The 27664-nt window shown below is 58.3% G+C and overlaps 1 protein-coding gene across 1 annotated transcript in view; it reads right to left on the bottom strand.

Moving 5' to 3' along the window:
* LOC137457318 (protein Aster-B-like) overlaps positions 1-27664 on the bottom strand; it is a 176594-nt gene that overhangs the window by 129808 nt on the left and 19122 nt on the right. The window contains 1 exon segment of the mRNA XM_068169179.1: positions 18960-19040. Coding sequence (XP_068025280.1) covers positions 18960-19040 — 81 coding nt within the window.

Consider the following 27664-nt stretch of genomic DNA (forward strand, 5'->3'; position numbering starts at 1 on the left):
CTCACCTCCAACCTAAGCCTCCCCTGGCACAGCTTGAGGCCATAACCATCCAACATGTCCAAGTGCCAGGGGCTGCACTACGGCCACAGCAACCCCAGGCAGAGCTACAGGCTGGGGACAGAGTGGCTGAGAGCAGCCAGGCAGAGAGGGACCTGGGGGGAGTGGTTGATAGTAGGCTGAACAGGAGCCAGCAGTGTGTCCAGGGGGCCAAGAAGGCCAAGGGCATCCTGGCCTGCATCAGGCAGAGTGTGGCCAGCAGGAGCAGGGAAGTCCTTGTGCCCTGTGCTCAGCACTGCTGAGGCCACCCCTGGAGTCCTGTGTCCAGTTCTGGGCTCCTGAGGTCAAGAAGGAGATTGAGAGACTTGAAGGTGTGCAGAGAAGGGCAAGGAGGCTGGGGAGGGGTCTGGAGCACAGCCCTGTGAGGAGAGGCTGAGGGAGCTGGGGTTGCTCAGCCTGGAGAAGAAGAGGCTCAGGGGAGACCTTCTTGCTCTCTGCAGCTGCCTGAAGGGAGGTTGGAGCCAGGTGGGGGTTGGGCTCTTCTTCCAGGCAGGCACCCAGCAGCAGAACAAGAGGCCACAGTCTCAAGCTGTGCCAGGGGAGGTTCAGGCTGGAGGTGAGGAGAAAGTTCTTCCCAGCAAGAGGAATTGGCCCTTGGGATGTGCTGCCCAGGGAGGTGGTGGAGTCCCTGTGCCTGGAGGTGTTCAAGAGGGGATTGGATGTGGCACTTGGAGCCATGGTTTGGTCATGAGGTCTGTGGTGCCAGCTTGGACTCAATGATCTTTGAGGTCTCTTCCACCCTTGGTGATACTGTGAGACTGTGATTTCCTCTCCTTCTATCTCTTGAAATAGCCTCTTGAGGTCATTTCCTCTCCTTCTGTCACTTCATGCTTCTGTTTGACCTTGGCTGCATTGCTTTGGCTAAGCCTAATTTCTCTCCTGCTCTCTCTTCTCCCTTTTTTTCACATGGGGCTAAGGGGGAAGGCAGAGAGGGAGAAGCCAGTAGCTCCCCCTGGTCCTTGGCCAGGAGGAGGTTCTTAGAATCATAGAATCAGTAAGGTTGGAAAACACCTCAGAGATCATCAGGTCAACCTCTCACCCAACACCTCCTGACAACTAAACCATGGATCCAAGAGCCACATCCAAGCCCCAGTGCCCTCCCTGGGCAGCCTGCTCCAGTGCCTGACCATGCTTGAGGCCAAGAAAACGTTCCTAGCACCCAACCTCAATGTCCTGAGTCTGGGGGCAGGAGAGGCCTTGTGCTGCTTATGCATTGCAGACCCCTGCCAACATTGTAAATCCTGCAGATTCTGTAGCACACTCATTGCACTTCATTGGGCATTGGAGTTTTGCCTGGAGGCACAGCTTCCATTTGCTTCCAGCCCTGGCAAAGTTAATGTTGGAGGGGGAAGTTTCAACTCACTACATAAGATCAGGCCAGGAAACAACCCAACTGCTCCCCAGCCAGCAGGGCCAGGGAGGGGATTCTGCCCCTCTGCTCCACTCTGCTGAGCCCACAGCTGCAGCTCTGGGCCAGCTCTGGAGCCTCTGTGCCAGGAAGGCTCTGGAGGGGCTGGAAGGTGTCCAGAGCAGGGCCAGGAGGAGGAGCAGAGGGCTGGAGCTGCTCTGCTCTGCAGACAGCCTGAGAGAGTTGGGCTTGTGCAGGCTGCAGAGGAGAAGGCTCCCAGGAGACCTTCTGGTGGCCTTCCAGGATCTGCAGGGGGCTGCAAGCAAGCTGGGGAGGGACTTTGGAGGGTGTGAGGGAGGGACAGGACTGGAGGGGATGGAGCAGAAGTAGAAGTGGGGAGATTGAGATTGGCTGTGAGGAAGAAGTTGTTGGCCAGGAGGGTGGTGAGAGCCTGGCCCAGGCTGCCCAGGGAGGTGGTGGAAGCCTCCTGCCTGGAGGTGTTTGCAGCCAGGCTGGAGGTGGCTGTGAGCAACCTGCTGTGGTGTGAGGTGTCCCTGCTCATGGCAGGGGCTTGGATGATCCTTTAGATCCTTTCCAAGCCTAACAAGTTCAGTCTGGAGAAGAGAAGGCTCCCAGGTGACCTCATTGTGGCCTTCCAGGATCTGAAGGGGGCTCCAAGAAGGCTGGGGAGGGACTGCTCAGGATCTCAGGCAGTGCTAGGACTAGGGGGAATGGACTGAAGCTGGAGGTGGGGAGATTGAGGCTGGAGGGGAGGAGGAAGTTCTTCCCCATGAGAGTGGTGAAGCCCTGGAATGGGTTGTGCAGGGAGGTGGTTGGGGCTCTGTCCCTGGAGGTGTTTGCAGCCAGGCTGGCTGAGGCTGTGGCCAGGCTGATCTAGTGTGGGGTGTCCCTGCCCATGGCAGGGGGGTTGGGACTGGCTGAGCCTTGTGGTCCCTTCCAACCCTGACTGATTACTATGATACTGCTATGATACTGCTATGATACTGCTATGATACTGCTATGATACTGCTATGATACTGCTATGATACTGCTATGATACTGCTATGATACTGCTATGATACTGAGCCACCAGCAGTGGTCCCTGCCACGAGACACCTGCGCTCCCTGGGCAGAGCCTTGTGCTCCCCATGCCTGAAGCCAGGCACGGTGTCCACCTCCCGTTTCTGCCTCTGAGGCTGATCTCAATCCACCCAGTCCCACAGTTTTCCCAGCTGGCAGCCCACAGGGGAGCAGAACCTCCCAGCCTGCCCCAAGCCAGCAGCACAGGCACCAGAGAAGCCTCCCTCCCGGAGCAGGGCGGCTGCTTCGAGCAGCTCGGATTACTTTCTCCCTCGGCACTGCCCCCAGCTCCTGGCCAGAAAGAAAATATTAAACAAATAAGAAAGCAGGCTGCCAAAAGGCTTTTCCACTCCCACAGTCCCTGGGAGCTGCAAGCCTGCCCCTCAAGCACCCTCTGCTGTCCCTTTCCCACACAGCAGCCAAGCTCTGCCAGCATCCCGGCTCCTTCCTGGGTCTTCAGCAGCAACATTTCCAGCCTCTTCTCAACCCTTAGGAGAAAAGCAGCACAGAGACCTCGTGGCCAGGGAGAACCTGCATCCCAGCAGCAGCCCCAGCAGCACTGCCAGCAGCAGGGCAAAGGGTGAGGAAGGTGGAGACACAAAGTAAGAAGGTGCCAAGCGAGGCCACTTACGCACAGTGAGGCCGGCAGCATTTCCATCCTACCTTTGCTGTCGCCATATCAGACGTCTCCATGCTGTCTGCTTGGCCTAGCAGCAAACAGGAGCATGGGAGGAGAGGGGGGAAAGAGAAAGGGAAAGTCAAAAGAGGATGAAGAGAAGGCAAACAAGGTGACAGGAGGGGGAGAACGATGGGCAGGGCTCTGAAGTGACTTCCTGAAGGTGCCCCTCCTGCCCCCCGGGGTGAGCAGAGGAAGAGCTCCGGCAGAGGAAGAGCCAAGCAGAGGAAGAGCCCAAGCAGAGGAAGAGCCCAAGCAGAGGAAGCAGCTCCAGCAGAGGAAGCAGCTCCAGCAGAGGAAGCAGCTCCAGCAGAGGAAGAGCCCAAGCAGAGGAAGAGCCCAAGCAGAGGAAGAGCCCAAGCAGAGGAAGAGCCCAAGCAGAGGAAGCAGCTCCAGCAGAGGAAGAAGCTCCAGCAGAGGAAGAAGCTCCAGCAGAGGAAGAAGCTCCAGCAGAGGAAGAAGCTCCAGCAGAGGAAGAAGCTCCAGCAGAGGAAGAAGCTCCAGCAGAGGAAGAAGCTCCAGCAGAGGAAGAGCTCCAGCAGAGGAAGAGCTCCAGCAGAGGAAGAGCTCCAGCAGAGGAAGAGCTCCAGCAGAGGAAGCAGCTCAAGCAGAGGAAGAGCCAAGCAGAGGAAGAGTCAAGGAGAGGAAGCAGCTCAAGCAGAGGAAGAGCTCCAGCAGAGGAAGAGCTCAAGCAGCGGAAGAGCTCAAGCAGCGGAAGAGCTCAAGCAGAGGAAGAGCTCAAGCAGAGGAAGAGCCAAGCAGAGGAAGAGTCAAGCAGAGGAAGCAGCTCAAGCAGAGGAAGAGCTCCAGCAGAGGAAGAGCCAAGCAGCGGAAGAGCTCAAGCAGCGGAAGAGCTCAAGCAGAGGAAGAGCTCAAGCAGAGGAAGAGCTCAAGCAGAGGAAGAGCTCAAGCAGAGGAAGAGTCAAGGAGAGGAAGCAGCTCAAGCAGAGGAAGCAGCTCAAGCAGAGGAAGAGCTCCAGCAGAGGAAGAGCTCCAGCAGAGGAAGAGCTCCAGCAGAGGAAGAGCCAAGCAGAGGAAGAGCTCCAGCAGAGGAAGAGCCAAGCAGAGGAAGAGCCAAGCAGAGGAAGCAGCTCCAGCAGAGGAAGAGCCAAGCAGAGGAAGAGCTCCAGCAGAGGAAGAGCTCCAGCAGAGGAAGAGCTCCAGCAGAGGAAGAGCTCCAGCAGAGGAAGAGCTCCAGCAGAGGAAGCAGCTCAAGCAGAGGAAGAGCTCCAGCAGAGGAAGAGCTCCAGCAGAGGAAGAGCTCCAGCAGAGGAAGAGCTCCAGCAGAGGAAGAGCTCAAGCAGAGGAAGCAGCTCAAGCAGAGGAAGAGCTCCAGCAGAGGAAGAGCCAAGCAGCGGAAGAGCTCAAGCAGAGGAAGAGCTCAAGCAGAGGAAGAGTCAAGGAGAGGAAGCAGCTCAAGCAGAGGAAGAGCTCCAGCAGAGGAAGAGCCAAGCAGAGGAAGAGCTCAAGCAGAGGAAGAGCTCCAGCAGAGGAAGCAGCTCAAGCAGAGGAAGAGCTCCAGCAGAGGAAGAGCCAAGCAGAGGAAGAGCTCCAGCAGAGGAAGAGCTCCAGCAGAGGAAGAGCTCCAGCAGAGGAAGAGCTCAAGCAGAGGAAGAGCCAAGCAGAGGAAGCAGCTCCAGCAGAGGAAGCAGCTCCAGCAGAGGAAGAGCCAAGCAGAGGAAGAGCTCCAGCAGAGGAAGAGCCAAGCAGAGGAAGAGCCAAGCAGAGGAAGAGCCAAGCAGAGGAAGAGCTCCAGCAGAGGAAGAGCTCCAGCAGAGGAAGAGCTCCAGCAGAGGAAGAGCCAAGCAGAGGAAGAGCTCAAGCAGAGGAAGAGCCAAGCAGAGGAAGAGATCAAGCAGAGGAAGAGATCAAGCAGAGGAAGAGTCAAGCAGAGGAAGAGTCAAGCAGAGGAAGAGTCAAGCAGAGGAAGAGCCAAGCAGAGGAAGAGCCAAGCAGAGGAAGAGTCAAGCAGAGGAAGAGTCAAGCAGAGGAAGAGCCAAGCAGAGGAAGAGATCAAGCAGAGGAAGAATCAAGCAGAGGAAGAATCAAGCAGAGGAAGAATCAAGCAGAGGAAGAGCTCAGGCAGAGGAAGAGCTCAGGCAGAGGGTCCTAAAATAGCTCCTTGGGTAGAGTGTGGCACAAGAGTCACTGCCACAGCCCCAACACAGCTCCTCCCCACTGCCACCACCCAAAAGCTCTGGTACAGGATGCTGAGTGACAGAGGAGCCTCCTCCCAGCTCCCTCTTGAAGTCTGAGCTACTGCAGGGAGCAAGCAAGGAACCTTCCTCCAGCCATGCTGCCCTTCCTCTTCCTCCAGCATCCCTCCCCTAGCCATGCTGCCCTTCCTCTTCCTCCATCATCCCTCCCCTGGCCATGCTGCCCTTCCTCTTTCTCCAGCATCCCTCCCCTAGCCATGCTGCCCTTCCTCTTCCTCCAGCATCCCTCCCCTAGCCATGCTGCCCTTCCTCTTCCTCCAGCATCCCTCCCCTGGCCATGCTGCTCTTCCTCTTCCTCCAGCATCCCTCCCCTAGCCATGCTGCTCTTCCTCTTCCTCCAGCATCCCTCCTCTAGCCATGCTGCTCTTCCTCTTCCTCCAGCATCCCTCCCCTAGCCATGCAGCTCTTCCTCTTCCTCCAGCATCCCTCCTCTAGCCATGCTGCCCTTCCTCTTCCTCCAGCATCCCTCCCCTAGCCATGCTGCCCTTCCTCTTCCTCCAGCATCCCTTCTCCAGCCATGCTGCCCTTCCTCTTCCTCCAGCAACCCTCCTCCACCCATGCTGCCCTTCCTCTGCCTCCAGCATCCCTCCCCTAGCCATGCTGCCCTTCCTCTTCCTCCAGCATCCCTCCCCTAGCCATGCTGCCCTTCCTCTTCCTCCAGCATCCCTCCCCTAGCCATGCTGCCCTTCCTCTTCCTCCAGCATCCCTCCTCTAGCCATGCTGCCCTTCCTCTTCCTCCAGCCTCCCTCCTCTAGCCATGCTGCTCTTCCTCTTCCTCAAGCATCTCTCCCCTAGTCATGCTGCTCTTCCTCTTCCTCAAGCATCCCTCCCCTAGCCATGCTGCTCTTCCTCTTCCTCCAGCCTCCCTCCTCTAGTCATGCTGCCCTTCCTCTTCCTCAAGCATCCCTCCTCTAGCCATGCTGCTCTTCCTCCCCCTTGCTCTATGTGGAAAGTGACATCACCACCCCCCCAGATGGGTACTTGAGGAATCAGGAGGAAGGCAGGCAGGCATCAAGCAGGTTCTGGGCAGTGCACAGACACAGGAGAAGTGATCAGATGGGAGGTGGATGGAAGAAGGCAGCTTCTGAAAGGAAGGAGTGAAAGGACTGAGCCAGCCAGAGAAGCAGTGGTGCCAAAGAAGCAGAGGAGAGGCAGAGTCACACATGCAGGGGAAATGCAAGGTGGGGGCTGGGCATCTGCAGCCTCCTGAGAACACTCACCTCAGAGAACACTCAGCAAGGGCTGGGCCTAGCCTAGCAACTCTGGGGTGCACACTCAGCTCAGACAGAGAGCATCAAAGCAGCCAAGGTAAGGTTTGTCCCAGCATCCCGAGGCATCCGGAGCTGCCTGGCTGCAGCCAGCCCTCATTGGTGGAGCAGAGTGACTTCACAGCTCCCATTCATCCCCAGCTTCTCCTCCCCAGGCCTGCAAACCCCTCCTGGCCTCCTTCACCAGCCAGGCTGCCAGCCCTCAGCCCAGGGAGCAGCGCCTGCAGCCCCTCGGAGTGCTGTGGCAGCACCACAGCCAGGCAGACGTGAGCAACCCGGCCCGGGAGAGAGGAAGGGAGGGAGGAGGCAGGGAGGGAGGAGAACACTGCAGAGCTCAAATTCACAGCCTCTGAGGACCAGAAACATCACTGCCTGAAAGTGCTTATTCATACAAGAGTGCAGCACACTGTGCTGGGGCAGGCAGCAGGCACCACAGAGCAGGACACAGCGAGCAGGGAGGCTGCCAAGGGAGTTACAGCGCTGAGCAGCTCACACACCCGGAGGGGCAGCTGGTCCTGGCACCCCCAGCCCTTCTCCACAGTCTCCCCAGCCTCACTCTCAACAATTTCTTCCTCATCTTCACTCTCAGTCTCCTCTCTCCCAGTTCAAAGCCATTGTTCCTCATCCTGGCACTCCCAACCCTCATCAAAAGTCCCTCCCCAGCTCTCCTGGAGCCCCTTCAGCTCCTGGCAGGCTGCTCTGAGGTCTCCCTGGAGCCTTCTCCTCTCTAGGCTGGACAGCCCCAACTCTCTCAGCCTCTCCCCACAGGGAAGCTTCTCCAGCCCTCTGATCCCCTTCCTGGCTGAAGATCATCTCTCAGCCTAAGCCCTGCAGCACTCTCAGGGGGCATCTCTGCTCTTCTCACTCATCACTCCCATCACACCTCATAAGAGGAACTCCTCTCCTCCATGATGCAAGAAGTAAATCAGCTGCTTGCACATCTTTGTGGCCTCCTCAGGACCCACTCCAACAGCTCCACGTCCCTCTGGGGGCTCCAGAGTTGGAGGCAGTGCTGCAGGTGGGCTCTGAGCAGAGCAGAGCAGAGGGGCAGAATCCTCTCCCACAGCCCACAGGTCCCAGTCCCCAAAAGCAGCCATAAGACATCCAGCTGCAGACAGACACACCAGCAAACACCCATGCTGGGGACAACCTACTCCCCAGCCCCTCTTTTCTGGAGCCCTTAATTCCTAGGATCACAGAATTGGTAGGGTTGGAAGGGACCTCAAGGATCATCCAGCTCCAAACCCCTGCCATGGGCAGGGCTCTGCTCCCCTGAGTGCATTTTCATAATCAGAGAATCAATAAGGTTGGAAAAGACCTCAGAGAGCATCAAGTCCAATCTAGCACCCAACACCTCCTGACAGCTAAACCATGGCTCCAAGTGCCACATCCAATCCCCTCTGGAACACCTCCAGCCATGGTGACTCCACCACCTCCCTGGGCAGCACATCCCAAGGGCCAATTCCTCTTGCTGGGAAGAACTTTCTCCTCACCTCCAGCCTAAACCTCCCCTGGCACAGCTTGAGACTGTGGCCTCTTGTTCTGCTGCTGGGGGCCTGGCAGAAGAGCCCAACCCCCAGCTGGCTCCAATCTCCCTGCAGGAAGTTGCAGAGAGCAAGAAGGTCTCCCCTGAGCCTCCTCTTCTCCAGGCTAAGCAACCCCAGCTCCCTCAGCCTCTCCTCACAGGGCTGTGCTCCAGACCCCTCCCCAGCCTCCTTGCCCTTCTCTGCACACCTTCAAGTCTCTCAATCTCCTTCTTGACCTCAGGAGCCCAGAACTGGACACAGGACTCCAGGGGTGGCCTCAGCAGTGCTGAGCACAGGGCACAAGGACTTCCCTGCTCCTGCTGGCCACACTCTGCCTGATGCAGGCCAGGATGCCATTGGCCTTCTTGGCCTCCTGGGCACACTGCTGGCTCCTGTTCAGCTGCTCTCCACCACTCCCCCCAGGTTCCTCTCAGCCTGGCAGCTCTCAGCCACTCTGCCCCCAGCCTGTAGCTCTGCCTGGGGTTGGTGTGGCCAAAGTGCAGCCCCTGGCACTTTGCCACAAGCATTCACAGCAGCCTGGGGGAAAGAGACCCCAGCCTCCTGCAGGCCTTCCAGCAAGGCCTAAGCTAGGGCACCAGCCAAGCCCAGCTCTGCAAGTCAGGCAGGGCTGGCTCCCCACAGTGCAGCCTCTTCAGAGCAGAGCCTGCCTGCAGCTCCAGCAGGCTGCAAGGGCTCCTGAGCTTCAGAGCAAACAGGAAACACCTCCTGAGGAAGTCTGCTGTTCGGAAGGGAGCAGCCCACTCCTGCAGGCTCGAGGGCTGGGGAAGAATCTGCAGCTCCATAAATAGCTACAGCAAGGAGGGATGGCAGCTGGGAGCTGGCCTCCCAACCAGACAGCCTGCAAAGCACAAAGCACTGCCTGCTCCCAGCACTGCCTGCTCCCAGCACTGCCTGCTCCCAGCACTGCCTGCTCCCAGCACTGCCTGCCAGGCTCCTCTGACCCTCCAAACACTCCCAGCTCTCAGGGCAGCTGTGGCAGCTCGAGGGAGTTTCAGCATCCTCTCCACAGCTTCCTTACTGTGGCTTTACTACCACCAGCAGCAGAGGTCCAGCTTCCCACCAAGCAGAGCAGCCTCACCTCTGCCAGATTCATGGCAACTGAAGGATTTATTGGTTGAAGGAGTGGAAAGAGGGGGCCTGGGAGGCTCCAACAGCTTAGCTGCCTGGCAGAGGTGCATGACCTGCAGACACACAGTGCAGAGAGCCACCTGGCAGCCAGCACTCCAGCTCCATCCTCCCATATGGCACGGGAGGGAAGCCTGCAGGAGCTGGGGGAGCAGTGGGAAAGCAGCAGCCTGTGCCCCTGGGAAAGCTGCATGCAAAAGACAACCTGCTAGGAACAGAGCTGGAGGGGGAGGGGAAACCAGGAGCAGGTCAGGGAGGGGGGCAAGGAGTGCTAGGAAGCAGGGCAGAAGGCAAAGAAGAGGTTGCTTAGCTGTTGTGCACCTTGCTGTGCAGGTGTACAGATCCCCAGGACAAAGTGCCAGGTGGACAAACTCCTGAAGCCCTCCTGAAGTCAGCAGTGTTCTGCAGCTCTGCCACCTCTGCTGCCAGCCAAGCAGCAGATGCAGTCACAGCAGCATCTGCAAGCCAGGGCACAACTCCATTCCCCTAGGAAAGGGAAAATAACCTCAGGAGAGGCTCCCTCTTTGCTGCAGCAGCTGGGAAATGACGTGAGCCCTCAGCTGCAGGCAGGAAAGAGGCTGCCCTGGCACTGGGGGCATGCTGGGAGCTGTAGGCACAGTGCCCAGGAACAGAAAGTGCCCAAGAGCCATTTCTGAGCTGTGAACACAGCCACTCAGCACCCGGGGAGAGCAGCATCCCAGCAGAGCAGCAGTGCCTCCAGCTCTCACAGGATCACAGAGCTGGCAGGGCTGGAAGGGAGCTCAAGGCTCAGCCAGCCCCAACCCCCTGCCATGGGCAGGGACACCTCACACCACAGCAGGTTGCTCACAGCCACCTCCAGCCTGGCTGCAAACACCTCCAGGCAGGAGGCTTCCACCACCTCCCTGGGCAGCCTGGGCCAAGCTCTCACCACCCTCCTGGCCAACAACTTCTTCCTCACAGCCAAGCTCCAGCTCCCCACTTCTAGCTCTGCTCCATCCCCCCCACTCCTATCCCTCCCTCACACCCTCCAAAGTCCCTCCCCAGCTTGCTTGCAGCCCCCTGCAGATCCTGGAAGGCCACCAGAAGGTCTCCTGGGAGCCTTCTCCTCTGCAGCCTGCACAAGCCCAACTCTCTCAGGCTGTCTGCAGAGCAGAGCAGCTCCAGCCCTCTGCTCCTCCTCCTGGCCCTGCTCTGGACACCTTCCAGCCCCTCCAGAGCCTTCCTGGCACAGAGGCTCCAGAGCTGGCCCCAGAGCTGCAGCTGTGGTCTCAGCAGAGTGGAGCAGAGGGGCAGAATCCCCTCCCTGGCCCTGCTGGCCACACTTCTCTTGCTGCAGCAGTTTCCCTCCACCAAGTGATGAGGCAAAATACTTCCCTGTTGTGTAGGAAGGGTAAAGCCCTGCCCTGGAGGAGGGAGGACACTCTTGTGCAAGGAGAAAGATTCAGCATCAGGGGGTAGGGGGAAACTGAGATGATTCAGACTGCTGCTGCTTCTTTCTTGGGCAGTATGAGACAAAAGAGGCCTTCTGCTTTCTCACACAGCCTTTGGCCTCTTTTTTTCCTGCTCATTGTCTTGCATGGTTGAACTCTTAACCTTCCCTTTGTGCTTGAGGTGGTGCAAGAACCTCTTCCACCCCAGCAGAGACTCATCTGCTCCCAAAAGGGGCAGGCTGGCAACAGACTCAGGGCATGCTTCACCAAGGAAGTCCTCTCTGATTTGCCTTTCTTCATCAGCAGGTTAACCCACCAGGAGATTTTTCCCTTCCCTTTGCAAATCTCTGGCAGCCACAGAGGCAAAGCACTGAGGCCTCATCCCCGTGGGCAGAAAGCTTCTGGGGGCTAATCACCTCCTCTTCTATTGAGGTCAGAGTATTCTGCAATGAATTCCTGGCATGAGTCAAAGCCACAGCTGCCCACAGCCCCAAGAGCTCCCCAGAACAAGACTGGCACCCAGGAGAGTGCTGAGTGCCTGCTCTTCTACACCCAGAGTGCTTTGAAGTGCCTAACAGCCAAGCTGCTCTGCCTCCTGTCTCACACAGAAGCCTCTCCTGAGCTAAAGCTTCAGATGGAGGCCAACAACCTCCTCTGTCTTCTTCAGGGGTAACCCAGACAGAAGCACAGGCAGAGCACCACAGCAGCAGAGCTTTTGGGAGTCATCTGGACCTCTGGGGTGCCTAATGCAACGCCCTACCCCAGGCTGGAAACCTCACCCTAGGCTGGTGGGATTCAGGTGAATGGGTGGGAAACCTTCTAGCAAGAGCAGGCAGCACAGCACTTTGGCTTTGAGAATAAAAGTCCTCAGGAGAGTGACTGCAAATACATCAGAGGAAGAGAAAGGGCCTGGGACCTTCATCTCTGAAGGCTGAGACAGAAGCAAGCAGCTAAAGCAGGGGCTCAGGGTCCTAAGATGCAAGCTGCCAGCTTGCTGAGAGCCATTTCAGGCCAGTGAGAGCCTCCCCACAGCCCAGGCCCCTCACAGTATCACAAAGGGTGGAAGAGACCTCGAGGATCATAGAGTCCAACCTATCACCACAGACCTCATGATTAAACCATGGCTCCAAGTGCCACATCCAATCTCCTCTGGAACACCTCCAGGGATGAGGACTCCACCACCTCCCTGGGCAGCACATTCCAATGACTAACAACTCTCTCTGGGAAGAACTTTCTCCTCACCTCGAGTCTAAACCTCCCCTGGCACAGCTTGAGACTGTGTCCTCTTGTTCTGCTGCTGCTTGCCTGGGAGAAGAGCCCAACCCCCAGCTGGCTCCAACCTCCCTTCAGGGAGTTGCAGAGAGCAAGAAGGTCTCCCCTGAGCCTCCTCTTCTCCAGGCTAAGCAACCCCAGCTCCCTCAGCCTCTCCTCACAGGGCTGTGCTCCAGACCCCTCCCCAGCCTCCTTGCCCTTCTCTGGACACCTTCAAGTGTTTCAATGTCCTTCTTAAACTGAGGAGCCCAGAACTGGACACAGGACTCAAGGTGCAGCCTAACCAAAGCAGAGTACAGGGCACAATGACCTCCCTGCTCCTGCTGGCCACACTCTGCCTGATGCAGGCCAGGATGCCCTTGGCCTTCTTGGCCCCCTGGGCACACTGCTGGCTCATATTCAGGTGGCTGTCGATCAGCACCCCCAGGTCCCTCTCTGTTTGGGAGCTCTCAGCCATTCTGAATCCAGCCTGTAGCTCTGCACAGCAGGCTGCAGACAGGGGGACACCACAGAGCAGGTCTGTCTGTCTGTCTGCCTGCCCACAGCACCACAGATCACACAGCCACCTTTCACTGGGGTCCCCAGAACCACAGAGTGGGCTGGGCTGGAAGGGAGCTCCAAAGCTCATCCAGTCCAACCCCCTGCACTCAGCAGGGACATCCTCCACTGGATCAGGCTGCCCACAGCCCTGCCCAGCCTCACCTTGAAGAGCTCCAGGGATGGAGCCCCAGCCACCTCCCTGGGCACCCTGCTGCAGTGTTTCCCCACCCTCCTGGTGCAGAACTTGTTCCTCACATCTAATCTCAACCTGCTCTGCCCTAGTTTGAAGCCACTGACAATTCCTGGCTCCTGAGGAGCCTGAGGCAGGGCAGGTGCTGCACAAAGCAACACCCTGCAGCAGCTCCTGAGAAGGCTGAGCATCCACACTGGCCTGAAGCAATGAGAAGCAACAAACCTTTGTCAGGCTGGGTGCTTTCAGGCCCCCATTGCATACAGCCTGCCATGGAAATGAGAGGTTAAGGTTAAGGTTCAGGAGAGCAACCCCACAGCAGAGCGTGCTCCAAGTGGATATTAGGAAGAAATTCATTCCAGGGAGGCTGGGGAGAGCCTGGCACAGGCTGCCCAGGGAGGCTGTGGCTGTCCCCTGCCTGGAGGTGTTCCAGGCCAGGCTGGATGAGGCCTTGAGCAAGCTGTGCTGGTGGGAGGTGTCCCTGCCCATGGCAGGGGGCTGGAGCTGGCTGAGCTTTGAGGTCCCTTCCAACCCAACCCATTCTCTGAATCTATGAAGCAAAGGTGTGGGACAGGGAACTTGAGAGGGAGAGGAAAACAAGCAGCAAAGAAGCATTCAATCCAACCTGCAGGAGAAGAGGCAGAGCCAAGGAGAAGCAGAGGGGCTCAAGGAGAGACCTTGGCTGGCAGCTGAGCTGGGTGTGGTGGGGAGATGCCTGCTGCCCTCCCATCACCACCATGCACCACAGGGCCAAGAAATGAATGGAGAGGAAGGGGGAAAAGCCCCAAAGAGCAAAGCAGAAGCAAAGGGGGGGAGGGAGAGGAGCAATGCAGAGGAGCATGAGCACTCACACGGTTACAGTCATTGCAGGAGGGGGAGGGCTCTCCAGGTGCCAGCTGAGGAAGCCTCACTTCAGCACTGCTGCCTGGGATCCCACGGGGCCAGCGCCTCGGGGCAGGAAGCAGCACGGGGTGGAGACCCCAGAATCCACCATGGAAAGCTGTGATGCCTCCACCCAGGCACTCCCAGCCCTGCCCTTCTGGCTGGGAGCTGTTTGGCCCCAGAGGGAAGGGGCAGGGAGGAGGCTGAGGAGCAGCCCCTCCAAAGAGCTGGAGCTGCGCAGGAGGCATTGGGCTCCCTCCTCTGCTCTCAGGTTTCTTCCATCCCAGGCAATTCACTTTTAAAGGCACAGCTGCCTCTAAGCCACTGCCAGATATGCTCCTGCTGCTGCTGCTGCTGCTGCTGCTGCGGGGTAAGATGCAAGAGGCTGGGAGAATGAAGAGCTCCCTTCCTGAGACAGGAAGAAGTGGAGGCTCATCACTACCAGAACTCAACTCCTAAGGCCAGGAGTGAGCAGCTCCCATTTCCCTCACAATCAGAGAACCACTCTGGCTGGGAAAGACCTCTAAGAGCATGGGCTCCAACCATCCCCCTGAGACACCATGGCCACTGAGCCAGGTCCCAAAGGGCCATCTTGAACTGCACTAGGTGGAAGCTGTCCCCAGCTCTCCTGCAAGAGGAGGAGAAACACTGATTTGAGCATCAGCATCACCACCAGGTCCCTGCTTGGTGGAAAGCATGGGGGAAGGGAAGGGAAGGGAAGGGAAGGGAAGGGAAGGGAAGGGAAGGGAAGGGAAGGGAAGGGAAGGGAAGGGAAGGGAAGGGAAGGGAAGGGAAGGGAAGGGGAAAGGGAAGGGGAAAGGGAAGGGGAAAGGGAAGGGGAAAGGGAAGGGGAAAGGGAAGGGGAAAGGGAAGGGGAAAGGGAAGGGGAAAGGGAAGGGGAAAGGGAAGGGGAAAGGGAAGGGGAAAGGGAAGGGGAAAGGGAAGGGGAAAGGGAAGGGGAAAGGGAAGGGGAAAGGGAAGGGGAAAGGGAAGGGGAAAGGGAAGGGGAAAGGGAAGGGGAAAGGGAAGGGGAAAGGGAAGGGGAAAGGGAAGGGAAGGGGAAAGGGAAGGGGAAAGGGAAGGGGAAGGGAAAGTTTGGGAAGGTTTGGGAAGGGAAAGGGAAAGGGAAAGGGAAAGGGAAAGGGAAAGGGAAAGGGAAAGGGAAAGGGAAAGGGAAAGGGAAAGGTTTGGGAAGGGAAGGTTTGGGAAGGGAAGGTTTGGGAAGGTTAGGGAAAGGGAAAGGGAAAGGTTTGGGAAGGTTTGGGAAGGGAAGGTTTGGGAAAGTTTGGGAAGGTTAGGGAAAGGGAAAGGGAAAGGTTTGGGAAGGTTTGGGAAGGCTTGGGAAGGGAAAGGGAAAGGGGAAGGGGAAGGGAAAGGAAAAGGTTTGGGAAGGGAAGGGAAGGTTTGGGAAGGGAAGGGAAAGGGAAAGGGAAGGATAGGATAGGATAGGATAGGATAGGATAGGATAGGATAGGATAGGATAGGATAGGATAGGATAGGATTAACCAGGTTGGAAAAGACCTCAGAGCTCATCCAGTCCAACCTCTCACCCAGCACCATCTGAGCAACTCAACCATGGCACCAAGGGCCTCAGCCAGGCTCTTCCTAAACTCCTGCTGGGATGGGGACTCCACCACCTCCCTGGGCAGCACATCCCAATGGCCAATCTCTCTTGCTGGGAAGAACTTTCTCCTCACCTCCAGCCTGAACCTCCCCTGGCACAGCAGGGACTGAAAGCAATCTGTGCAGCAGACAGCAGCTGGCTTGGAAGAGGAGGAGGCTGTCTCCCCAAGCCCATCCAAACTCCCTCCAGTTCCCAGCTCAGCTGAGTGCCCTTAGACTGGGGGAAAGGAAGGGAAAATATCCTGCCCTAAGCAGCTGGGCTTCAGAAACAGCTGAGGACTGCACTGCAAGCCACTAAAGGTCTCAGTAAGGGCAGAAGCAGAGGCTTTCAAGCTGAACAACAAAACCCCAGCTGCTCCCAGCTCCCCTTCCACCACTCAGCCTGCTGGAGTCTCAGGGGAAGCTGAGGCAGCAGCGAGGGTCAGCAGCAAGGGTCAGCAGTGCTTTCCCCTCCAGCTGCAGCCTGAAGCTCAGATAGGAGCTACAGAGATCCACAGAGCCACAGCATGGGTTGGGTTGGAAGGGACCTTAAAGCTCATCCAACTCCAACCCCCTGCCATGGGCAGGGACACCTCCCACCAGCACAGGCTGCTCAAGGCCTCATCCAGCCTGGCCTGGAACACCTCCAGGCAGGGGACAGCCACAGCCTCCCTGGGCAACCTGTGCCAGAGTCTCCCCAGCCTCACCCTCAACAATTTCTTCCTCATCTCCACTCTCAATCTCCTCTCTCCCAGCTCAAAGCCATTGTTCCTCAGCCTGGCACTCCCAGCCCTTGTCCAAAGTCCCTCCCCAGCTCTCCTGGAGCCCTTCAGGTACTGGAAGGATGCTCTGAGGTCTCCCTGCAGCCTTCTCTTCTCCAGGCTGCACAGCCCCAGCTCTCCCAGCCTGGCCCCACAGGGGAGGTTCTCCAACCTTCTGACCATCTCCATGGCCTCCTCCAGGCCTGCTCTGTGCATTCAGCTTCCCTCAGTGAGCAGCTTGGAAGCCAGGGCTGAGAGCAGCAATGGCAGCTCTGACTCAGACACAGACCATGGTCCCAGATTCTCAACAGACTGAGGAGGAGGGAGAATTAAAGACATGCTGTAAAACATAAACCTTCAGTTCCTGGCCTGCAGCATGTGCCAGTCCTGCCAATCCACTGGCTCACCAAGGGGGTTGCACACTTGCCTACCTCTGCAGCACTCCTCCCCACCAAGCCACTTGAGCACTTCTGTTCTCTATGAGCCCTGCACTGGTGAGGATGCAGCTTGAACCCTGGGTTCAGGTTTGGGGCTCCTCACTCCCAGCAGGACCTTGAGAGGCTGGAGCAGGGCCAGGGAAGGGCAAGGAAGCTGGGGAAGGGTCTGGAGAAGAGGGCTGGGGAGGAGCAGCTGAGGGAGCTGGTGAGGCTGGAGGAGAGGAGGCTGAGGGAGACCTCCTTGCTCTCTGCAGCTCCCTGCAAGGAGGTTGCACTGAGGTGGGGGGTGGGCTCTGCTCCCTCTTCTCAGGTGGTAGAAGGAGAGGAAATGACTTCAAATTCTGCCAGGGGAGGCTTAGGTTGGAGCTGAGGAACAATTTCTGTGCTCCCAGAGTGGTCAGGGATTGGCAGAAGCTGCCCAGGGAGGTGGTGGAGTCCCCATGCCTGGAGGTGTCCAAGAACCCTGTGGCCATGGTGTGGTGGCCATGGTGTGGTGGCCATGGTGGGGCTGGGTTGCTGCTTGGCCTGGATGACCTCAGAGAGCTTTTCCAGCCCAAAGAATTCTGTGATTCCACACATGAGGCCACTCTGCTCCATCTCCTCTCCAGGATGCTTAGGTAAAGCTGGAAAGCTCTGAGCTCTTACAAACAATCAAGGCAGGAGCAAAAAAGGGGCCCTGGAGAAGAGCTTCCCACCACCCCATCCCATTTGTCTTTTACCACCCCCTTTGATCCACTGCTCTGCATCAATCACTCACAGCAGGAGAGGGGGAAGGGAGGAACAATGCACTCTCAGAGCTTTTCTCTGCTGCCAGGCACACTCTCCTGTCACAGAAGGTGACTCACAGCTACATCTTTGCCTTCTGGTGACATCTCAAGTTCCCAGTCCCCAGCCTGAAGCCAGGTGGGCTCCTCTGACAGGGGGACAAAGAGGAGCCAGAATTAGAACTAGAATTAGAATTAATAAGGTTGGAAAAGACCTTCAAGATCATCAAGTCACCCAGCACCATCTGAGCAACTAAACCATGGCTGCAAGGGCCTCAGCCAGGCTCTTCCTAAACACCTCCAGGGATGGGGACTCCACCACCTCCCTGGGCAGCACATCCCAAGGGCCAATTCCTCTTGCTGGGAAGAATTTCTTCCTCACCTCCAGCCTGGGTGGAACAGACCTCGAGGATCACCAAGTCCATCCTGTCACCACAGACCTCATGACTAAACCATGGCTCCAAGTGCCACATCCAATCCCCTCTTGAACACCTCCAGGGATGGGGACTCCACCACCTCCCTGGGCAGCACATCCCAATGGCTAACGACTCGCTCGGTGAAGAACTTCCTCCTCACCTCGAGTCTAAACCTCCCCTGGCACAGCTTGAGACTGTGGCCTCTTGTTCTGGTGCTGCCTGCCTGGCAGAAGAGCCCAACCCCCACCTGGCTCCAACCTCCCTTCAGGCAGTTGCAGAGAGCAAGAAGGTCTCCCCTGAGCCTCCTCTTCTCCAGGCTAAGCAACCCCAGCTCCCTCAGCCTCTCCTCACAGGGCTGTGCTCCAGACCCCTCCCCAGCCTCCTTGCCCTTCTCTGGACACCTTCAAGTCTCTCAATCTCCTTCTTGACCTCAGGAGCCCAGAACTGGACACAGGACTCCAGGGGTGGCCTCAGCAGTGCTGAGCACAGGGCACAAGGACTTCCCTGCTCCTGCTGGCCACACTCTGCCTGATGCAGGCCAGGATGCCCTTGGCCTTCTTGGCCCCCTGGGCACACTGCTGGCTCATGTTTAGGCAGCTGACAATCAGCACCCCCAGGTCCCTCTCTGCCTGGCTGCTCTCAGCCACTCTGCCCCCAGCCTGTAGCTCTGCCTGGGGTTGCTGTGGCCAAAGTGCAGCCCCTGGCACTTGGACTTGTTCAATGCCATCCTGTTGCCATCCTGTTGCCCATCTTTGCAGCCTGACAAGGTCCCTCTGCAGAGCCCTTCTGCCCTCTAACAGCTCAATTCCTGCCCCCAGCTTGGTGTCATCTGCAAACTTGCTGATGATTGACTCAATCCCCTCCTCCAGATCATCAATGAAGATATTGAACAGGCTGGGGCCCAGCACTGCTCCCTGGGGCACACCACTGGTGCCTGGCTGCCAGCTGGCTGTGGCACCATTCACCAGCTGCATGGGGACTGCAAGCAGACCACCAGACCATGACCCTCTCAGGGGCTTGAGCTTAAGGCAGAGCTTCCATGCCCAGTGAGTCTGATGGAGCTGCCTCCACCAGGCACAGCTCTGGGGCATGAGTCTGGAAAGGAGAAGCTCCAGCAGCTGGCTGGGTTTGTGCCACAGCTTCTGCTTTGGGGCATCAAAAAACCCCAACCCCAAACCAACCAAGCAAGAGGCATCTTGTGAATCCAGCACCCAACCCAACCAACCCAACCAACTGTGACTGTGAGTCACAGTGCTCATGGAGCAGCTCCAAACTGAAGGAACAGCAGGACCTCAGCACCTCCCCCCCAGAGCGCCCCCAGGCGTTGCTGGAGGGAATGTGCAGCTGCAGCTGCCCCCAGGCTCACCTCTCCTCGGGCATGGGAGGGCTCAGGAAGCAGCGGGAGAAGTCATCGTCGTGGCTGCTCTGCTGGCTGCTCTGCTGGCTGCTGCAACGACACAGGGGAACAGAAGCCATCACAGCCTGCCCAGGGCCCTGTCAGAGCCTGCCCAAGTCCTTATCAACCCCCCTGGGGCTGAGCCAGGACAGGAACCAAGGCAAGGATCACCCTTTGTGCTTTGGGGGTGCGAGCAGAAGGCAACAACCTCCTGACGGACAGCTTGCTGGAAGCTGCTCAGCCTCACTTAGTGACACCCCCTGAGAGCTTCCCCACACCCACAGGGGACCCTGTACACTGCCCAGGCAAGCTGTGGATGGCCCAGCCCTGCAAATGTTGAAGGCCAGGATGGATGAGGCCTTGAGCAGCCTGGGCTGGCAGGAGGTGTCCCTGCCCATGGCAGGGGGCTTGCAACTGGATGAGCTTTAAGTTCCCTTCCCACTGTGATTGCTTATCACAGGCTCACAGGGTGGGAGAGGTTGGAAGGGACCTCTGGAGAGCATCCAGTCCAAGCCCCCAGAGACAACAGGGTCCCTCAGGGCAGGTCTCACAGGAACACATCCAGGCAGGTTTGAATGTCCCCAGGGATGGAGACTCCATCACCTCCCTGGGCAGCCTGCTCCAGGGCTCTGCCTCCCTGCAGCTCCAGAAGTTCCTCCTCATGTTCAGATGAGCTTCTGATGTTCAGTCTGTGCCCACTGCCCCTTGTGCTGCCCCTGGGCACCACTGAACACAGCCTGGCCCCAACCTCCTGACCCCCACCCTTGGAGTATTGATCAGCATTGATCAGATCCCCCTCAGGCTGCTCTCCTCCAGGCTCCACAGCCCCAACTCTCTCAGCCTTTGCTCCTCACAGAGCTGTTCCAGTGCCCTCAGCATCTCTGTAGCCCTTTGCTGTGCCCTCTCCAGCACGCCTCTGTCCCCAGGAGCTACACTGAGCCTTTCCCCACACCAGCCCAGAACAGTCTCACAGGTCACCAACCAAATCCCCAGCTGCTGCAGGCTCAGCTCCCCTCCTGCTGCAGGCTCAGCTCCCCTCCTGCTGCAGGCTCACCTCCCCAGCTGCTGCAGGCTCACCTCCCCTCCTGCTGCAGGCTCACCTCCCCTCCTGCTGCAGGCTCAGCTCCCCTCCTGCTGCAGGCTCAGCTCCTCTCCTGCTGCAGGCTCACCTCCCCTCCTGCTGCAGGCTCACCTCCCCTCCTGCTGCAGGCTCAGCTCCCCAGCTACTGCAGGCTCAGCTCCCCTCCTGCTGCAGGCTCACCTCCCCTCCTGCTGCAGGCTCACCTCCCCTCCTGCTGCAGGCTCAGCTCCCCTCCTGCTGCAGGCTCACCTCCCCTCCTGCTGCAGGCTCAGCTCCTCTCCTGCTGCAGGCTCACCTCCCCTCCTGCTGCAGGCTCAGCTCCCCTCCTGCTGCAGGCTCACCTCCCCTCCTGCTGCAGGCTCACCTCCCCTCCTGCTGCAGGCTCACCTCCCCTCCTGCTGCAGGCTCACCTCCCCTCCTGCTGCAGGCTCACCTCCCCTCCTGCTGCAGGCTCAGCTCCTCTCCTGCTGCAGGCTCACCTCCCCTCCTGCTGCAGGCTCAGCTCCCCTCCTGCTGCAGGCTCACCTCCCCTCCTGCTGCAGGCTCACCTCCCCTCCTGCTGCAGGCTCACCTCCCCTCCTGCTGCAGGCTCACCTCCCCTCCTGCTGCAGGCTCAGCTCCTCTCCTGCTGCAGGCTCACCTCCCCTCCTGCTGCAGGCTCAGCTCCCCTCCTGCTGCAGGCTCAGCTCCCCAGCTACTGCAGGCTCAGCTCCCCTCCTGCTGCAGGCTCACCTCCCCTCCTGCTGCAGGCTCACCTCCCCTCCTGCTGCAGGCTCACCTCCCCTCCTGCTGCAGGCTCAGCTCCCCTCCTGCTGCAGGCTCAGCTCCCCTCCTGCTGCAGGCTCAGCTCCCCTCCTGCTGCAGGCTCAGCTCCCCAGCTGCCAGGCATCAGGAGAGCTCAGACTCCCTCTCACCAAATCTGAAGTGTCCATCAGTGATTGAGAGTTGCAAGCCAAGCCCACAAGATGTCACTGTCCCCCTGCCCAGCTCTTGCTGCTCTGGGGGTGGTTTGCTGCTCCCCTGCCCAGCTATGGACTGCAGTTAGCTTTGTGCCCCTCTAGCAGCCTCCACCTCCTGCAGGGGCTCAGCAAGGCTCCTGCTCCTCCTGCCTGCAGCTTCATCCCTGTGCAAGAGCTTCCCTTCACAGCTGTGGAGAGACCCAAGTCTGCCCTTAGGGAGCAAACTGCAGCAAGTTCCCAGCTTCTCCTGGGCACCACTGGCTGTGGACTCACAGCAACAGGTTGAGCAGGACCTGCACAGCCTCCCCTGGGACACAGGGCAGAGGTGCCAGAGCACACAGCCTGTGCTGGACCTGCTGTGGCTCTCCCCCTCTGCTCCACTCTGCTGAGCCCACAGCTGCAGCTCTGGGGCCAGCTCTGGAGCCTCTGTGCCAGGAAGGCTCTGGAGGGGCTGGAAGGTGTCCAGAGCAGGGCCAGGAGGAGGAGCAGAGGGCTGGAGCTGCTCTGTCTTGTGCAGGCTGGAGAGGAGAAGGCTCCCAGGAGACCTTCTGGTGGCCTTCCAGGATCTGCAGGGGGCTGCAAGCAAGCTGGGGAGGGACTTTGGAGGGTGTGAGGGAGGGATAGGAGTGGGGGGGATGGAGCAGAAGTAGAAGTGGGGACAGATTGAGATTGGCTGTGAGGAAGAAGTTGTTGGCCAGGAGGGTGGTGAGAGCCTGGCCCAGGCTGCCCAGGGAGGTGGTGGAAGCCTCCTGGCTGCAGGTGTTTGCAGCCAGGCTGGAGGTGGCTGTGAGCAACCTGCTGTGGTGTGAGGGCTCCCTGCCCATGGCAGGGGGTTGGGGCTGGCTGAGCCTTGAGCTCCCTTCCAGCCCTGCCAGCTCTGTGATTCATTGCTGGTAGGACTTAGTGGCTGGAGAGTTGCCCAGCAGAGAAGGACCTGGGGCTGCTGGTGCCCCATCTGAATGTGAGCCAGCAGTGTGCTCAGGTGGCCAAGAAGGCCAAGAGCATCCTGGCCTGGATCAGCAATAGTGTGGCCAGCAGGAGCAGGGAAGTGCTGATGCCCATCTGCATTTGAGACATGTCACACACACCTGGTACTCTCCTCCCTCATTGCTGCCTGCCCAGAACAGGAGCCAGAAGCCAATTCCTGGCTGTTATGACAGAAACAAGAGCAGGGTAAAGCTTCCAGGAGGAAGCTATTAGTGCTCAGTATTTATACAACCATAGAAGGGGTTGGGCTTGAAGGGACCTCAAAGCTCAGCCAGTTCCAAGCCCCTGCCATGGGCAGGGACACCTCCCACCAGCACAGGTCTCATCCAGCCTGGCTGCAAACACCTCCAGGCAGGGGACAGCCACATCCTCCCTGGGCAACCTGTGCCAGGCTCTCCCCACTCTCATTCTCAACAATTTCTTCCTCAGCTCCACTCTCAGTCTCCTCTCTCCCAGCTCAAAGCCATTGTTCCTCAGCCTGGCACTCTCAGCCCTTGTCCAAAGTCCCTCCCCAGCTCTCCTGGAGCCCTTCAGGTACTGGAAGGTTGCTCTAAGTTCTCCCTGCAGCGAGTCAGTAGTGGAGTGCCCCAGGGATCAGTGCTGGGCCCTGTGCTCTTTAACATCTTCATTGATGATCTGGATGAGGGCATTGAGTCCATCAGCAGTAAATTTGCAGTTGACACCAAGCTGGGGGCAGGAGTTGATCTGCTGGAGGGTAGAGAGGCTCTGCAGAGGGACCTGGCCAGGCTGCACAGATGGGCAGAGGCCAAGGGCAGGAGATTGAACACATCCAAGTGCCAGGGGCTGCACATTGGCCACAGCAACCCCAGGCAGTGCTACAGGCTGGGGGCAGAGTGGCTGAGAGCAGCCAGGCAGAGAGGGACCTGGGGGTGCTGGTCGATGGTAGGCTGAACATGAGCCTGCAATGTGCCCAGGCAGCCAGGAGGGCCAAGGGCATCCTGGCCTGCATCAGGCAGAGTGTGGCCAGCAGGAGCAGGGAGGTCATTCTGCCCCTGGACACTGCACTGGTTAGGCCACACCTTGAGTCCTGTGTCCAGTTCTGGGCTCCTCAGTTTAGGAAGGAGGTTGAGCTGCTGGAAGGTGTCCAGAGAAGGGCAACAAAGTTGGTGAGGGGCTTGGAGCACAGCCCTGTGAGGAGAGGCTGAGGGAACTGGGGTTGCTTAGCCTGGAGAAGAGGAGGCTCAGGGGAGACCTTCTTGCTCTCTCCAACTGCCTGAAGGGAGGCTGTAGCCAGGCAGAGGTTGGTCTCCTCCCAGGCACCCAGCACCAGAACAAGAGGACACAGTCTCAAGCTGTGCCAGGGGAGGTTCAGGCTGGAGGTCAGGAGGAAGTTCTACCCAGAGAGAGAGATTGGCCATTGGGATGTGCTGCCCAGGGAGGTGGTGGAGTCCCCATCCCTGGAGGTGTTCAGGAGGAGACTTGCTGGGGTGCTTGGTGCCATGGGTTAGTTGATTAGGTAGTGTTGGGTGAGAGGTTGGACTGGATGATCTTGAAGGTCTCTTCCAACCTGGTCTATTCTATTCTATTCTATTCTATTCTATTCTATTCTATTCTATTCTATTCCATTCCATTCCATTCCATTCCATTCCATTCCATTCCCCAAGCTGAACAGCCCCAACCCTCCCAACCTGCCCACAGGAGAAATGCTCTGAGCCTTGCACAGCTAACACAGAAATCAGCCTCTGGGGCTGGGCACACAGAGCCTCAGAACCTGTGAGACTGTCAGCTCCAGATTCCAAGCCCTGTGCACTGCACAGAGGTCTCAGCCATGCACACACAGCCCCACAGAGCAGGCTTGGCTGCTGTCCCCATTGCACTGGCTGTGCCTTCACCTTCAGAGCCCAGACAGGTCAACACTTCTGCTGCAGCCTCTCAGCCAGGGGAGAGATTTGATTTTCTGCTCCCACACCACCTACTCAGTCTCCCCTTAATGTCTGACTGTAGAGAGGATCAGAGAACAATCAGAGGATCATAGAATCAATAAGGCTGGGAGAGACCTCATAATGATTCTGGTGGTGGCTCCAAGCCATACACCAACAGCTGGGTAAGAGCCATGCACCCCAGAAAGAATAAACCTTTATTTTATTTAGAATAAACCAAACCAGGTTGGAAGAGACCTTCAAGATCATCACCTCCAACCCTTCAACCAATCCAACCCACCCAAACAGCTAACCCATGGCACCAAGCACCCCAGCAAGTCTCCTCCTGAACCTCCAATGATGGTGACTCCACCACCTCCTTGGGCAGCACATCCCAATGGCCAATCTCTCTCTCTGTATAGAACTTCTTCCTAACAGCCAACCTGAACCTCCCCTGGCGCAGCCTGAGACTGTGTCCTCTTGTTCTGGTGCTGGCTGCCTGGGAGAAGAGACCAACCCCCAGCTGGCTCCAACCTCCCTTCAGGGAGTTGCAGAGAGCAAGAAGGTCTCCCCTGAGCCTCCTCTTCTCCAGGCTAAGCAACCCCAGCTCGCTCAGCCTCTCCTCACAGGGCTGTGCTCCAGACCCCTCCCCAGCCTCCTTGCCCTTCTCTGGACACCTTCCAGCAGCTCAACCTCCTTCCTAAACTGAGGAGCCCAGAACTGGACACAGGACTCAAGGTGTGGCCTAACCAGTGCAGTGTCCAGGGGCAGAATGACCTCCCTGCTCCTGCTGGCCACACTGTTCCTGATGCAGGCCAGGATGCCCTTGGCCCTCTTGGCTGCCTGGGCACACTGCTGGCTCATGTTCAGCCTGCCATCGACCAGCACCCCCAGGTCCCTCTCTGCCTGGCTGCTCTCAGCCACTCTGACCCCAGCCTGTAGCTCTGCCTGGGGTTGTTGTGGCCAATGTGCAGCCCCTGGCACTTGGATGTGTTCAATCTCCTGCCCTTGGCCTCTGCCCATCTGTGCAGCCTGGCCAGGTCCCTCTGCAGAGCCTCTCTACCCTCCAGCAGATCAACTCCTGCCCCCAGCTTGCTGTCAGCTGCACATTCACTGCTGATGGACTCAATGCCCTCCTCCAGATCATCAATGAAGATGTTAAAGAGCACAGGGCCCAGCACTGCTCCCTGGGGCACACCACTGGTGCCTGGCTGCCAGCTGGCTGTGGCACCATTCACCACCACTCTCTGGGCTCAGCCTCCAGCCAGTTCCTAACCCAGCTCAGAGAGCTGCTGTCCCAGCCAGGGGCTGACAGCTTGGCCAGGAGCTGGCTGTGGGGGATGGTGGCAAAGGCCTTGCTGAGGTCCAGGCAGAGTTCATCCACAGCCTGCCCCACATCCAGCAGGCAGTCACCTGGGCATGGAAGGAGATCAGGTTGGTCAGGCAGGACCTGCCCTTCCTAACTCCATGCTGGCTGGGCCTGAGCCCTTGGCCATGCTGTAAGTGCTGTGTGATTGCACTCAGGATGACTGTTCCATGATCTTGCCTGGCACTGAGGTCAGGCTGACAGGCCTATAATTCCCTGGCTCATCCAACCATCCCTTCTTATGGATGGGCACCACCTTGGCCAGCTTCCAGTCCTCTGGGTCAAAGGGACTTCTCTCCTGCAGCTCTCAGCTCAACTCTGGCCCAGTGAAACAGTTTGGGCAGGGCACAAAAGCAGCCAGCCTTTTCCTCCCCAGTCTGAGGAATTCAAATGGAATCAGGGAGTTGTTCGGGTTGGAAAAGCTCTCCAAGATCATCCAGGCCAACCAGCAACCCCACACCCCCATGGGCACTGAACCATGTCCCCAAGTGCCATGGCCACACATAGAACCACAGAACTGTCAGGGTTGGAAGGGACCTCAAGGCTCAGCCAGTGCCGTGCCAACCCCCCTGCCATGGGGTTGCATCATTTCCTGAACCCCTCCAGGCATGGGGACTCCACCACCTCCCTGGGCAGCCTCTGCCAATCCCTGACCACTCTGGAAGCAAAGAAATTGTTCCTCAGCTCCAATCTGAACCTCCCCTGGCACAATTTCAGGACATTGCCTCTCCTATTACCTGAGACCAGGCAGAAGAGCCTAACCCCCACCCCACTGCAGCCTCCTCTCAGGGAGAGCTTTGTAGAGAGCAATGAGGTCTCTCCCCTCAGCCTCCTCTCCTCCAGCCTCACCACCCCCAGCTCCCTCAGCTGCTCCTCCCCAGCCCTCTTCTCCAGACCCTTCCCCAGCTTCCTTGCCCTTGAGGCCCTGCTGCAGCCTCTCAAGGTCCTTCTTGGACTCAGTGGCCCAAACCTGAACCCAGCATTCAAGCTGTGGCCTCAGCAGTGCCCAGCCCAGGGGCACAATCCCTGCCCTGCTCCTGCTGCCCACACCATTGCTGCTCCAGGCCAGGCTGCTGGTGCCCTCCTTGCCCACCTGGGCACCCCCTGGCTCCAAGATTGCCTTTGCAGACAAACCAATTTCTGGTCTCCCATGCCTTGTTCTGGATGTTTCTTTGGCACAGGTTGATTTGCTTCCCTAAGCACCTGCTGAGGGTCTGTGTCCCACCACACTCCCCCCAGCAGAGGTCTAATTGCCTTTGAACCCTGTGGGCAACACCAAGCAGGGCATGCTCACAAGCTTGGTGCCAGCTCTCTGCCTGGCTGCTCCTAGAGCTTGAGAATCAGTTCTGCCTCTGCCTCCACCTCACTGCAGCCTCCTTTCAGGGAGCTGCAGAGAGCAAGGAGGTCTCTCCCCTCAGCCTCCCTTTCTCCAGTCCTCTCATCTGACCAAGCATGGCAGGGCCTCAGTCAGCCACCTCCCACCAAAGCAGGTACAAGCAACACTGCCACAAACCTTTGCCACTGCAATTCAGATCAAGCCCCAACACTTACCACAGGCAAATCCCCACTCTGCCAGAGCTCAGCACCTGCAGGGCTGGTAAGCAACCCCCTGGGACAGCTTCCTTTGGGACAGCTTCCTTCTGGGCAGCTACAGAGACTGGACCTTAGACCTCTCTCATGCTCACCCACCCAGCATTAAATGTCTCCTTCTGGAAGTCCTTCAGATCAAGGTTTAAAATTTAATGGAACCCAGAGATTGCAACACAGAGCAGTGCAGAGCAGCAGCTCAGCCCTGGCACTGCTGACCCCAGGGCCACAGGCAAGGAGAGCTGCTGCAGGAGAGGGAAAGGAGTCTGCAACTTCTCTGCTTGAGAGGATTTCACAGACTCATAGAATGGGTTGGGTTGGAAGGGACCTCAAAGCTCAGCCAGCTCCAACCCCCTGCCATGGGCAGGGACACCTCCCACCAGCCCAGCTTGCTCACAGCCTCATCCAGCCTGGCCTGGAACACCTCCAGGCAGGGGACAGCCACAGCCTCCCTGGGCAGCCTGTGCCAGAGTCTCCCCAGCCTCACTCTCAACAATTTCTTCCTCATCTCCACTCTCAGTCTCCTCTCTCCCAGCTCAAAGCCATTGTTCCTCAGCCTGGTACTCCCAACCCTCATCAAAACTCCCTCCCCAGCTCTCCTGGAGCCCTTCAGGTACTGCAAGGCTGCTCTGAGGTCTCCCTGCAGCCTTCTCTTCTCCAGGCTGCACAGCCCCAACTCTCCCAGCCTGGCCCCACAGGGGAGGTTCTCAGCCCCCTGCTCATCTCTGTGGCCTCCTCTGGAGCCTCTCCATCAGCTCCAGGTCCTTCCTGTGCTGGGGGCCCCAGAGCTGGAGGCAGTGCTGCAGGTGGGGGCT

This window comes from Melanerpes formicivorus, unplaced genomic scaffold, assembly GCF_026170545.1.
Source record: "Melanerpes formicivorus ecotype bairdi unplaced genomic scaffold, bMelFor1.0.p_v2 SCAF_167, whole genome shotgun sequence".
Lineage (NCBI taxonomy): Eukaryota > Metazoa > Chordata > Aves > Piciformes > Picidae > Melanerpes > Melanerpes formicivorus.